Source organism: Myotis brandtii, unplaced genomic scaffold (genome assembly GCF_000412655.1).
Source record: "Myotis brandtii unplaced genomic scaffold, ASM41265v1 scaffold17, whole genome shotgun sequence".
Taxonomy (NCBI): domain Eukaryota; kingdom Metazoa; phylum Chordata; class Mammalia; order Chiroptera; family Vespertilionidae; genus Myotis; species Myotis brandtii.
In genome coordinates, this window is record NW_005356259.1 from 1,657,425 (window position 1) to 1,671,945 (window position 14,521).

The 14,521-nt window shown below is 40.5% G+C and overlaps 1 protein-coding gene across 3 annotated transcripts in view; it reads left to right on the top strand.

Moving 5' to 3' along the window:
- SRPK2 (SRSF protein kinase 2) overlaps nt 1-14,521 on the top strand; it is a 150,856-nt gene that overhangs the window by 108,499 nt on the left and 27,836 nt on the right. For all 3 annotated transcript variants that reach the window (XR_001361406.1, XM_005862887.2, XM_005862886.2), the window contains exon 6: nt 1,246-1,352. Coding sequence is in view for 2 of the 3 variants with exons in the window: in XM_005862887.2 (XP_005862949.1) it covers nt 1,246-1,352 (107 nt within the window). In the remaining variant the exon portion in view is untranslated. The remainder of the gene's footprint in view (nt 1-1,245; nt 1,353-14,521) is intronic.

The window sequence follows — 14,521 nt, forward strand, 5'->3', positions numbered from 1 at the left end:
CTCTGAGAACAATAAAAATATACATATATATATATATATATATATATATATTAAATCAACTAACCTGTCTATAGGCCTCCAGGGGTGAATGAAGTAGTCTTGGATGGTTTCAGAGTCATTTTAAATCTTCCAGTAGGAATGACATAAATATATTTATATGATGGGCCATCGTTCTGGAGTGTTGGTGTTTGACTAGAATGTCTGTTTTTTTTTTTAAAAAACCACCCAGATTCCTGAGACTTCATTATTTTAGGTTGGTCTTAATGCCATGTCTTATATTGTGATCATATATTCTTGAAAACTGCCTACAATATTAAAATTGATCTATTTACACATTTGAAGATATTGAAGGAAAAGATTAAATATCTTCACTGAGTTTGTTTAATTTTCATTTTATAAAGTGTTTTATGTAACCCATGAAATAGAAATTTAGGCAGGCAGATAGGACACTTAAGACAGGGGAGTTCTTTACTTTTTTCTCGTTAATTGCTCATGAGGTTCTAGTCTTGCTCATTTTCATTAAGACTGATCATCAAGGAGAAGTGTGCTGAAATGAGTGAGAGCACAGGTAAGTGTGGGATTGAGTCCTGACACTGCCACCTTTGGACTGTAACGCAAGATAGTTCTTTAACTGGCTCTCCTCGTTTCTGTGTGGGGATACATATATTATTTTCTAAGGTTGTTACAGGTACACATTAATAATCTGTGGGACTTAGTAAGTACTTAGTAAATGTTCCATCATTTTATTTAGGTGAGAAATAGGAAAGGACCACTTGGTTATTATTGATAGTACTAGAGGCCTGATGCACAAAATTCATGCACTTGGGGCGGGGGTGGTCCCTCAGCCCGGCCTGTGCCCTCTCACAGTCCAGGGGCCCTTGGGGGATGTCTGACTGACGGCTTAGTGTTGCTGGGGAGGCAGGAGAGGCTCCCGCCACCGCCGCTGCGCTCACCAGCTGTGAGCCCGGCTCAGGGCTTCTGGCTGAGCGGCGCTCCCCCTGTGGGAGTGAAGTGACCACCAGGGGGCAGCTCCTGCATTGAGTGTCTGCCCCCTGGTGGTCAGTGCGCATCATAGTGACTGGTTGTTTTGCCATTCAGTTGATTTGCATATTAGCCTTTTATTATATAGGATTGTTGCATGTTTTGAAGAAGTAAATGTTTTGCCATGTGCCACAATGCTGCTGCTTTTAGTAATTGCATCACTTCAGGAAATGTATCCACAAGTGATCCTTAACCATGTCCCAGATGTCTGCATGGTCTTCGAAGTGCTTGGCCACCATCTCCTCAAATGGATCATTAAGTCCAACTATCAAGGCCTTCCTTTACGTTGTGTGAAGAGTATCATTCGACAGGTGAGGCTTATGGGGCAGCCCCCACACCCTAATACCTAACTGGCTAGGCTTTCAACATAAATTACTATTTTGTTTTGTTCTTTAAAAAAACACAAACATATACATACATGTTTCTTGATATATACTAGGTGTACTGGTTAATAAGGTGGATTTTTTTCAATAGATGGAGTTACACATATGTTGATATATATGCTATTTCATATGTATGCTGTTTTATTGTATTGACAATAAGCTTCAAAACTTCATATATCAAATTTGCTAAAGGTGTTAACATCATGGATATTTTTACGCTTAAAAATGTTGAATTTCGTGCCAAAAAAAGAGCATTTGCAGGAAGTTTTAATTCATTACTTTATTTTGAAGAAAAGTGCTGCTGAATACTTCGTGAAGCTTATGGTGAAGATGCTCCATCTCAAGATACTTGTCAATGCTGGTTTAGACCCTTTAAAAGTCATGATTTCGATGTGAAAGACAAAGAACGTTCAGGTCAACTCTAAAAGTTTGAAGACCAACAATTACAACCATTATTGGATGAAGATGCATGTCAAACTCAAAAACAACTTGCAGAAAGATTAAACGTTGCTCAGCAAACAATTTCTGATCGTTTACAAGCAATGGGAAAGATTTTAAAGGAAGGAAAATGGGTGCCACATCAACTGAACGAAAGACAAATGGAAAACCGAAAAGTCATCAGTAAAATGTTGCTTCAGTGGCACAAAAGAAAGTCTTTTTTGCATCGAATTGTGACTGGCAATGAAAAGTGGATTTATTTTGAGAATCCCAAACGCACAAAATCATGGGTTGATCCAGGTCAACCATCAACATTGACTGCAATTCCACATTACTTTGGAAAAAAGACAATACTCTGCGTTTGGTGGGATCACGAATGTGTGGTGTATTATGAGCTTCTAAAACCAGGTGAAACCATTAATACTGATCACTACCTACAACAAACAATCAATTTGAACCACGCTTTGATCGTGAAATGACCAGAATGGGCCAGAAGACACGGCAAAGTAATTTTGCTTCATGATGACGCACCATCCCACACTTCAAAACCAGTTAAAGACACGTTAAAAGATCTTGCCTGGGAAGTATTAACCCACTTGCTGCATTCCCCAGACCTTGCTCCTTCAGATTACCGCTTGTTCCGAACGATGGCACATGCACTTTCTGAGCAGCACTTCAAAACACACGAAGAAGTGGAAAATTGGGTCTCTGAATGGTTTGCCTGAAAACAAGAAAAGTTCTATTGGGACGGTATCCACAAATTACCTGAAAGATGGGGAAATGTGTAGCTAGCGATGGACATTACTTTGAATAAAGCACTTTTGATGTTTCTCTTGAAATTACCGTGTTGTCTTTAATTACAAAATCCGCATTATTAACCAGTACACCTAGTATATAATTTTTGTTTTTAAAGCGTATGCATATGTTACAGTGTATAATAACTTGAACATTTTAAGTCAGTTTTATATTTAATACTATGCCATTCTGTTTCTTAAGGGAGCAATATGTAAATATCAGGCATACATTTCTTTGGGCATATTGAACTTTTTAAAGTAATGATATGGTATAGTGAAAATTTGTTTTATCTAATATTATTATTATAAAATGTCCCCCTTTGTTTCTCAGAAAATAATTCAAAAGAAATAATTTGTGTTCATTTGCTATTTTTAGGTATTAGATGAAGGGTAAATGAACGATATAATGAATGTTTGTTATATAGGGAGTATTGTATTAGGATTATGCTTTGCTCAGTTGTCTTGACAAAAGAAAATGGGTCTGGCCCTAACCGGTTTGGCTCAGTGGATAGAGCGTCGGCCTGCGGACTGAAAGGTCCCAGGTTCGATTCCAGTCAAGGGCATGTACCTTGGTTGCGGGCACATCCCCAGTAGGAGGTGTGCAGGATGCAGCTGATCGATGTGTCTCTCTGGTCAGTGTTTCTAACTCTCTTTCCCTCTCTCTTCCTCTCTGTAAAAAATCAATAAAATATTATTTAAAAAAAAGAAAATGGGTCTGGGTCTGGTTTGGTGATCATGTGGTAGCAATTATTTATAAAATGAAAGTATACCTACATGAAAGATCTCTTTCTGATTAGAAATGCTTACCGGATTTCATTTTCTGCACGGAATATATTGCTCTGTATCCCGCTATTCCCTCACAGCCTAAGTTAGGAATGTTGCAGATATGACTTATTCTGGGTTACCTATTCTGATAGAATGACTGTGGGTACTTCTTCAGAGTAATTTATATATCAAGGAGATTATTTGGTTTTCTTGCGACGAATACTGAGTGCTTGGGAGCCTTGCCCTTTCCCCTGGTCCAGATCTTGAACTAGATTTGCCTGAGGGTTGCAGACCTGAAATATAGGCTATGGTCCAGAATTCTTAAATAGGAAATAATCAGGGAATTGAAGAATTGTACATCCTAGAGATTGGGGCCTGAAAAAGAACCTTCCTACCAATTGTACATAATAATTGCATACATGCAAATCAGTAGGTTCTAAAACCATTTCATAAAAAATTTGATGTTTATAATTGTTAGATTTTTCCTTTGAAATTGTGTGTAGGTAACTTAGTTTATTCAGCCTGTGTATTTATCTCTTCTTTTCTCTTCATCCTCTTATGGTGCAAATCGACAGCTCATCTTCTAATATTATAGACCAACCCAGCCACCATGGCTCAGTGGTTGAGCATTGACCTGTGAACCAGGAGGTCACGGTTTGATTACCGGTCAGGGCATGTGCCCAAGTTGCGGGCTCAATCCCCAGTGTGGGGCGTACAGGAGGCAGCCAATCGATCCTCTCTCATCATTGCTGTTTCTGTCTCTCTCTCCTTCTCCCTTCCTTTCTGAAATCAATAAAAAATATTTAAAAAACATATTATAGATGTTATTTTAGGAGATAGGTTGGTAAGAGAAGGGCTTTCTATAGTGTCTTACACACGAGATACTATATTTTTACATAGTATTATGTTAGATATGCATATGTACCATGTATGGGTTTCTGGCTAGCTTTTATTTAATAATATATTCTCTTTTAGGTTTTGGATAGTAGCATTTTAACTCATTATTTTAACATGGTTAATTTCTCATGTGAAAAGACAATGCTATTCTTTAGAAGATAGGTGATGAGGGGGAAAATTAATACGTTCATTGGAGTTATTTTATTCCCAAATGCTGCTTCAGTATATATATCTTAATTATCTCTGCTAAATCCTGAAAATATAAAATGACTTACATATTATAACAAAAAGTAAATAATTTCAGAAATACCATTTTGCCTATATTTTATACAGGTTCTGTCATTCCCTTGAACCCCACACTTTCAAAGATGTAGGCTGTTGCCATTGTTAACTGACCATGTCAATACTCAGGCTTGGCCATGTAAGAAAGGGCATTAGCAGATGAACCATTGACATTTATTTTGTATTTCAGAATGGGAAAACAAAATCTAGCCTTTCGTAGCAAGTAAAAGAGTCTGTAAATCTAAAGATGAAATCTAGCAATTTAATTGAACTTTAATGCATACTTGATGATTGAAGAAATGATCTTCCGAGTGTATTATCCTCTTGTCACACACATACACTGAGCTTTGGAAATTAAAGAGCTCTTGTGTTTTATTGTTTTAGGAAAATTTCAAGATGAAATCCTGATTTTATATGGTCTGCACTTTGTTCTTTTAGGCTTTGTGAGTAGAAGTTTCGTTTTAGTGTAAAACCCGTCTTTAAGTTTATTTAAGAAAAATGTTATCATGGAATCTGGATTTTTTCTCCCCTAAACTTTTAACTTTTAAAAGTAATAGGTTATTATATATCCCAATTAATAGCCTATGTACCTGAGTTTCCCTTCATCCCTCTGAGTCAGCATATGAGTTTAGTATTTTTGACTTGTAAATAGTACTGGGAAGATCCTTTATTAACAGACCTGCATAGTTACATCCCTCCCCGAACAAGACAAGGCAGGGCCAGCTTTCTAATACTCTTGCCATGTGTCCTCCTTCACCTTCATGGTCAGGCATAGCTGACCTCGTTTCAGTCATCCCTGTGGCTCTGCCACTTGCCATCCTTCACCAGTCACCTGGCCTGTGGTCCCTTCTGTGCGTGTCTTTTGCTCTTGATGTCCCTTCGATTCCGCGCCACTGTCCTCGGTTCACAGGCTTCTCTCTGCTCTCAGAGTCCAGCCCAACTTCCTCCCTATTCCAGTTTGTTCTCCTTTCCATTAGCAGTTACCTCTCTAAGTAAAACTTTGCTTTAATAATTTGTATTTCCATATAAACCTCTAGTGTTTTTCCATTGCTTATTGCCCAAAGCTTAACATTGTTGACTTTCATGAAGCAATAGATGGAGTGATAAAGAGCTTGGATTTTGGCGACAGTTATACCTTAGTTTAGCTAAAGGACTTTGGCCAACTTAATTAACTCAGGCCACAATTTCATCATAAATAAATGGGAATAATAAGGGTACCTTTCTTATTAGATTAAAGGGATACTGCTATCAGTAAATACAAATATTTACTCAGTGCTTACTGTGTGCCAGGCATAATTCTAAGTACTTTGCAAATTTTAATTCATTGAATCCTCATAGTAACCCTATGAAATAGGTAGTTTACTCTCCTGATTTTATGTAAGTGCAGCTGAGGCATAGAGAGGTGAAAGAACTTGCCCCTGGTCAGGAAGTAACTTAAGAAGGATGAAGTGGTCTAGCAGGAATTCAAACCCAGATAGTCTGGGTTGGAGCTCATGCTTTTACTGGTTTGCCGAGCAGCATGTAATAACTTTGGAATTGTACTGGGCTTATATCCAATAAGAGTTAAATCGTTGTTCTTCCTTCTGCCATCTGGTGTCAGCCCATATTTTCCCCTTACAAACCCTGATTCACCTCTTATGTCCTGTCAGGTAAATTTTTGTCCATTAATTAATTAATTAATCTTTTAAATAGGTAATATACATAACTGTTCTAAAATATATGTCTTTCAGGTACCCACTTTCCCTCGTGGAGTCAACCAAGTTACTAATTTCTTAAGAATATCTAAAGATGTCCCAAAGCATTTATAAATACGTGCTTATTTACCAGAATTTTTATTCATAAATTTTTACTAGTTTTCTTTGATAGGTATTTTAGAGTGTACTTGCTTTGCTTTTTTTTAACTTCACATCTTTGATCTTTCTTTTGTCTTAGGCTGCTGAAAAGACCCTGCTTTCTTTTGTACCCATGTTTTAGCTAAAGACTCAACCAAAATACCTCTTCTATGATGAAGGCTTCTCATACTCCCCCAGTTAATAGTGGTGTGTTCTTTCCCCTCAAATTACCTGCGGCCTGCATTTGGTTCTTTCCTAATGTTTTGCAGGGTCTTATAAGCCAAAGTTTCTCAACCCTGGCACTGGATTGATATTTTGGACTGGATAAATCTTTATTGTAGGGACCTGTCCTATGACTTGTAGGATGTTTAGCAGCATTTCTGGCCTCTACCCACCTCCAGCCACCACCACCTCCAGTTTTGACAATTAAAAATTACTGTGGCCTGACCGGTTTGGCTCAGTGGATAGAGCGTCGGCCTGCGGACTGAAGGGTCCCGGGTTCGATTCCAGTCAAGGACACATGCCCTGGTTGCTGTCTTGATCCCCAGTAGGGGGTGTGCAGGAGGCAGCTGATCAATGTTTCTCTCTCATTGATGTTTCTATCTCTCATGCTCCTTTCCTCTCTGAAATCAATAAAAATATATTTTAAAAAATTATTCCAAACTGTATCACATGTCCTCCAGGTGGCAAGATTCCCCCTCACTGAGAACCACTAGAATAGAGGAAAGTACAATGAGTACATACCTTGATTTAATTTCAAACTCTAATTTTGGCACTTAACTGTTTGATGACCTGGATCAAATTCCTTATGTTTCCTCATTTGTAAAATCGGGATGATGATACATAATTTGTGGCTTTGTTGTGGAGATGCATTCTGAGGACGAGGAAGTGAGAAAGCATCCAGCATTGTGAGCAATCCTCGAGTCTCCCATCTGCACTGTGAGCATCGCGCAGGTACAGGTCATCTATCCATGACACATTTTCTCGCCACTTCCTTCATGTAGTAGGTGATCAAGAAATGTCTTTTCTTAAGTGAAAGAAGAAGTGTATGTTCCTCTTAATCTGACTTTGTGATTTGACTGACCTATGATTTTACAGGCTTGAAGGTAAATGTTAACACTTGTTTATTTTCTAAAAGTACTGACAATCACATTTCTAGGGTTTCCTATACTTACACTATTATCAATCCTTTGGTCAGGTCTCAGCTGTCCTCACTTAGCCATGGTGACCTTGTGCCCAGTCGGAGAAGGGCATCCTGGTTGCCTGTGGTGAGGATGCTGAGTGCTGCAGCAGTGCACCTCCCCCACTCGCCGCACCAGGCTGCTTCTCTCGCCCCAAGAGTGGAGTTTTGTGGTTGTCTATTTGACCCACAGCTTTCATTTCTCTTTTTTTTCTTTTTAAATCAGCTTTATTGAGGCCTATTTTATGTCTAACTTTTATTTCTGAAACTGAAAGAAGAATAATGGTGCTTGTTGGCAGTATTTGTTATTTGTGGTGCAGTTTTCTTTAAATGTCTTACTGTTCTTTAAACATAGCTTTGACTTTCTTATGTAATTGAAAGGGTGGCTGACATCTCACATTTTAAAACTTTATGGTTTAATTTACTGCCCATTACAGAAACCTGGTAAAGAAGGACTTCTTGCCATTAAATGAAGGTTGTTAAGAGCAAGACCCTAATTTTGGTGACTTTTCTAACTGCTAGTTTTTCCAGTTTTGTAGCAAAGTCACCAGATTTTTAAATTATTCTATTCTGTCATCATTATTGTCACTGACATTGATTATGCTCTTTTGGGCTCTCACTGTTGTAAGTGCTTTTTATTTGTGTGATGCTGTCTAGTCCTCATCACAGCCTCAGGAGGTCAGGGCTGTTGTTATGTCCACTCTACAGAAGGCCTTTCACAGATAGGATAAAAAACTTCCCCAGGCCCACAGTTACCGTGCGGGCACCGAGGTCCGAATCCAGGTGGTGTGATTCGGCTCACCTGCAGGATATGAAATGTCTGCATAGAAAGATTTGGGAGCATTTCAAATTGTAGCATGTCTTTATGGAAGGTGTGCATTCAGGTCTCTATTTGTAGTAGGTGGTTTGTTTTTGTTTTTTTATTTTTTCGCCTTAATAGAGATGACAATTAGATTGTTTAAAAGTACAGCCATTGGGTTTTATTTAACAGGTAATTTATAATTTGTAATATATGCTGCAATATATGTAAGGGGACTTTAAACGCAGTACTTTTCACACCTGCCTCTGTGGTGGCGATCCCGTGGGCATGCCAGGGGTGGGGCCTTGCCGGCAGGCTGACTCAGCAGTCCCTGAGCCACGCTATCGACACTTAGTATTTATTTACCATTTTAATTATTTCACTTCTCCTAGTCATCAGTGCATTCATTATGGTCAAGCCAGTATTGTTGAATTTTAGCTCAGAAGATTAATTTTAAATTGGTAAACATTAATATTCTCGGAATTGTTTGGTGTGGTGGTGCACATGATTGATTCTGTACTAACTTGGAATTCTCCTCAAAATGTTGGGTTCTCGACTCGGAAATACTGTGACATATTTCCAGGTAGTGAAACCTCTTTCCCAGCTCATTACGCTGTGCATCTAAATGCAGGGCACAGAGGATTTACCTTTTGTCCTGACTGTATTCAGAAGTACAACTGCTGGGTTTTCTCATCGGTTCTCACTAGTCACTGTTTGAAAGAGCTAGGAGCCGGGGCCTATTTCAGTCCAAGGTGGATAAGGACAGTGTCTACTGAGACTGGTTGGAGTATCCAGTTCTTTTCCCACACTTTTCCATTCTGCTTATCATCATGCTTGTCAGAAGCAGTTGTAGGATTTGCCTCATATCTGTCTTAGTGAGGAGGAGAAAGCCAGTGGGAGTGTTAGTTTCCTAGTAAGAGAGATTCTGGGCTAGAGAGAATCCCTTTGGTGTCACGTCCACACTTACAAGAAGTCTGTCTCAGGGAAGCACCCTAGGTCAGGGCCAGCCCGCTCCCATCTGCCAGCTCGTCTGGCTGTGGTGGTTTCCCTTGGAGCTGCATTAGCAGGGCCTTACCCACAGATGGGGAGGCAGGCGAAGTCTTCATACCCTGTGTCCTTTGTTCAGGTGGGAAGGAAGAAAGTCCCCGAGTTGTGACCAGAGTCATAAAATAATTTGGAAAATTGCTCTCATTCTGTTTCTCTCTTTTAAAATCATTTATTTTTCAGTTACAGTTGGCATACATATTATATTAGTTGCAGGTGTACATCCTGGTGATTAGACACATAACTTTCTAAGGGACCATCCTGATATTGTACCCACCTGACACCACACAGTTATGTTATTGACTATATTCTGTCTGCTGTACTTTACATCCCCATGACTATTCTGTAACAACCAATTTAAAATTCTTAATTCCTTCACCTTTTTCACTCATGCCCCCAACCTCCCTCCCCCCAACCTGTTTGGCAACCACCAAAGTAGTCTGTGTATTTATGAGTCTGTTTCTGTTCTGTTTATTTTGTTTTTTATATTTAATTGTCAAGAGATAGGTATTTATTAACATTTTGTTGTTCGTATTTTTATGTGTTTTTCTTCTTTTTTTAATCCTCACCCGAGGACATGCTGGCTCTGGGGCCACCTGGCACAAGCTACAGAGCAATCTGCAGATTGCTGCTACTTGTGCTGGGCTTGGAGGTACCCAGGAGAGGCCAAGCTGCCAACAAGACGGGCTGCTGCTAGTGTTGGGCCTGGCCAGGCCACTTAGCAAGAGGTATGGGGTACACCAGGCCAGATGTTGTTTGTTTGAGAGATTTTTAGGAAAGTCTAAAGCATGAGGCAAGAGAGGCCATTTGTGTGGAAAAGCCACTGGAATGGGCTTGGGGTGGGCCCACAAGTTGTGTTGTGTGGGTGTCTCAGAAAAGGAGCTGGGCCTTTGCCAGCACTTCTGTCTTAGAGAAAGCCGCCCCTGACCCACCTCCAGCTCTTGCCGTGATGCTGCAGAATTCAGTTCCTCCCTGTATGCCTCTAGCGCCTTACAAGCTGCTGCCCCAGCTCTGGAGCTCAGAGTGAGTGAGTCTGAGTAAGTCTGTGAGCAGGCCCTTTAAGAGGAACTGCCTGGGACTCCAGCTGCCGTGTCTTCCCTCTCAGCCTCAATGCCTGCTGGTTTTTATAGCCAGAAGTTATAGGGCCTTCTCCTCCTGGCCCTGGAATCCTGGGCTGGGAGGCCTGATGTGAGGCTGGGACCCCTCGCTCCTCAGGGGGTACCTCCACAGCCGAGATATCCCTTATGATGTTTATGTGAGTGGGACCCGCCTGCTCCACATCTCTGCCCCTCCTACCAGTCTCAGTGTAGCTTCTTTAATTTCATAGTTGTAGGATTTCCATTCAGCTAGATTTCAGGTGGTTCTGAATGATGGTTTTGTAGTTTAGTTATAATTTTCATGTGGTTGTGGCAGGAGGTGAGTACTGTGTTTACCTACGCTGTCATCTTGACTGGCAGTCTTCATTCTGTTTCTCTTTGCAGTTTAGGATTTTGGGGACAGCATCAGTCTGGGTGGTGCATGCGCAGGGCCAGGGAGATGCCTTTGAGAGAAGTCTCCACATTACTGTACTCTCAACTTACTCCTATTTCCAGCAAGTCGAGGTGGATAGGAGCAGATTTATGTTGCTAACGCCAGTAATAGATGAGCTCTGACATGTTTCATAGGTGCATAGAAAAAAAGTTAGAGGCAGTCTTGACCAAACCCCTTACTTTACAGCTGAACTTGGGAGAAGGGAATTGCTCTGAGCCATGGGTAGTTAGTTCCTGACCGAGAACTGGGGCTTCTCTTGCTCTCAGCCTTGGGCTCTGCCTTCACTTCTGTGCTGCTGCTGACCTGCGTGCCTGACTCCTGTGGAGAAAACTGACCCCTGCTCCAGGAGGGTGTGTGGGCTCCCTGAGTGGCTGCAACCCTGTCCCTGGCCCATGTGTGGTTAGATGGAGCTCAGCTTTCAAAGCAGCCCAAAGATCTGTGCAGCCTCTGCTGCCTCCTGCTGCTGAGGCCAAGTATGTGTGTTTTTTTTAAAAATATATTTCATTGATTTTTTTTTTTTTTTTACAGAGAGAAAGGGAGAGGGATAGAGAGTTAGAAACATCGATGAGAGAGAAACATCAATCAGCTGCCTCCTGCACACCCCCTACTGGGGATGTGCCCGCAACCAAGGTGCATGCCCTTGACCGGAATTGAACCTGGGACCCTTGAGTTCGCAGGCCGACGCTCTCTCCACTGAGCCAAACCTGTCAGGGCAGTATATGTGTTTTTTTAGGCAGGAGAGAAATACTTAAGATTTGACAAATGAAGGCAACAGAGGGGAAATTAGTAAAGGCTCCTTTTAACTATTTTTCAGAATATGCAAGGGGAGACCTATCCTTGAGCATGAAGCTTGCTTCATAGATTTTTATTTTATTTTTTGCATCATCATAGTAATTCTGCATAAATGGTTGTAAGATGGCCATTATTGTTGGATTCTGGATTCTGGGGTGCTTTACTGCTTTAAACCTCAGTGGCTGAGAACAGAAATGACATTTTTTTATATATGCATATATTTTTATTGATTTCAGAGAGGAAGAGAGAGGGAGAGAGAGAGATAGAAACATCAATGATGAGAGAGAATCATTGATCGACTGCCTCCTGCAAGCCCCCCACAGGGGATTGAGCCCACACCCTAGGCATGTGCCCCTGACCGGAATCGAACCGGGGACCTTTCACTTCGCAGGCCGATGCTCTGTCCACTGAGCAAACCGGCCAGGGCAGAAATGACATTAAAAAAAAATAAAACTATTGTTCTTAGCTTACAGCTAAAGGTTTTAAAAAATAGTAGTCTAGAATTAAAAGAAACTGCAGAATCAGATTATGTAACTTTATTACCACAGAGAATATCAAGTAGAGCCCATTCATGTTAGCTATGGGAGAATTGAGCCTAGAGAAGTTTAAGAAATGACTTAGTCAAGTTATAGTTATTTAGTCAATAATACAAGTCTTCTGGCTTAGTTCAGTTATATCACTTATTTTGAGCTTCCTGTAAGCTAGACCTTGTTTTTATGATTTCCACAGATTATTTCTAATTCTCACTATATTTCTAACAGATATATTCCCCCCTTTTACAGATATGAAAATGGAAGCTCAGATACCTTGCCCAGTGAGTGAGTGAGCAGTGTTTAGTAACAGTGTAACCCCCGAGGTTGTGTTTTAATGCTTCATCTCTTAACCATTTTCTTTCCTTTAATGACTTACATAATCTTAATTAACTTAATTTGTTCCAGTGGTGAAGTCTTTTGCTTATTTTCGTAGTCAGATGTTACAAACTATGCTTCTTACTGAAAGTTAACCCAGTTGTGTGCAATAGCAACATTTAAAAAATCTGGACTCTTAACTTCTTGCTGAGAACACTTTGCTCATCTTGATAGCCTCATTGTCATGGGGAACTCATATGAACACATTTGGATAGTGAATCTCATGAACTTGTACCTGTGCAGCCTCCCACATGGTAAAACAGCCTGAGAATGTGAAGGACCTGAGGTATAAAGATAAAAGCTACTTGAGGATGAGATGGTGGTGAAAGATCTTTTAGGAAAAGTGTTGACATTTACTGGTACTATTACTAGGAACTCGTCCACATTCTAAATTGTGTTTACTGTCCCCATGATTCAACTTGGTTTCTTCTTGGCCAACCCCTCTCTCCCCTGGCATGAAGCAGTAAGCTCTGTGATAAAATGAGGACGCTGTAAGCCCATGAAGCCAGGGGACTTTGTTTATTGCTATGTATCAAACACGTAGTATACTGTGTGGCTAGAAAAGAGGGGGTAAGACTAGATGAGGGATTTTCATCCTACTTGAAAGATAGTCATTCTGTTTTCTCTTTTTGAAATCTCTGTATCTGTACCCTCACTTCCTGATGCTCTCTTGTCTGCTAAGGTCGTTTAGCCAGATACTCAAGGTAGACAGAAGTGTTAGGTTTTTACTGCGAACTTTCCAGAGTTGAGTGATATTATATATCTTCTGCTTGTCTTTTCCCCACTTGTCTATTGTGGACAAGACCCCTAAATGACTTAAAATGGTTTAATGATATTTATTAAATGTTAATATTCATTGAGCATATTGAATTTCTAATGTATAGGAACATGATCTGTATTTTAAAAATAATTGCTTATGGAAATAATTGAAAAAATTCCTCTCCCATGAAAGTAAGTCCAGAAAAACTTCGACCTCCTTTCCTGCATTATTAAAAATATATGCACATCATTAGTCATCAGTGAGATATACCCTTCCTATCCACTACAGTCACTGAAATGAAAAAGACAGAGAAAGCACTGGCTATGAGGAAGACATCAGAACCCTCACACGTGGCCACTGAGAACGGAAAGTGGTGTAGCCACTGTATAAAACAGTCTGGCAGTTTATCAAAGGGCTGAACATAAAGTTACCCAATGATCCAACAGTTGTACTCCTAGGTATATACCCAAGAAAAATAAAAACATATATCCACACAGAAACTTGTATGTGAATGTTCATGGCAATTTTATTTGTAGCAATCCAAAAGTGGAAAAACCCCAAATGTCCATCGAGTGAATGGCTAGACAAAATATGGTATATATCCAGTGGAACATTGTTTAACAATGAAAAGGAGTGATGAAGTGTTGATACATGCTATATTTGGATGAACCACTTACAAAAGACCACTATGTATGATTTCACTTATATATAAAACTAGGGGCCTGGTGCACAAAATTCGTGCACTGGGGGGGGGGGTAGAAGGGTCTCTCAGCCCAGCCTGCCCCCTCTCACATACTGGGAGCCCTCAGGGGATGTCCTACTGACGGCTTAGGCCCACTCCTTGCTCCCCTTGGGGAGTGGGCCTAAGCCGCAGTCTGGCATCCCTTTGTGGGAGGCGACCGGGCTGATCAGGGGAAGGCACCAGCCCCATCACCCTGCTGCTGCAGCCACTGCCAGTCACTGCAGCCACCAAGGTGTTTTCATCAACACAGACTCCAGTCCCTTCACCATGAAAAAATGACAACTTTCTTTAGGCATTTTCAAGATGTGTCTTTCATAGGATATGACATTTCTTT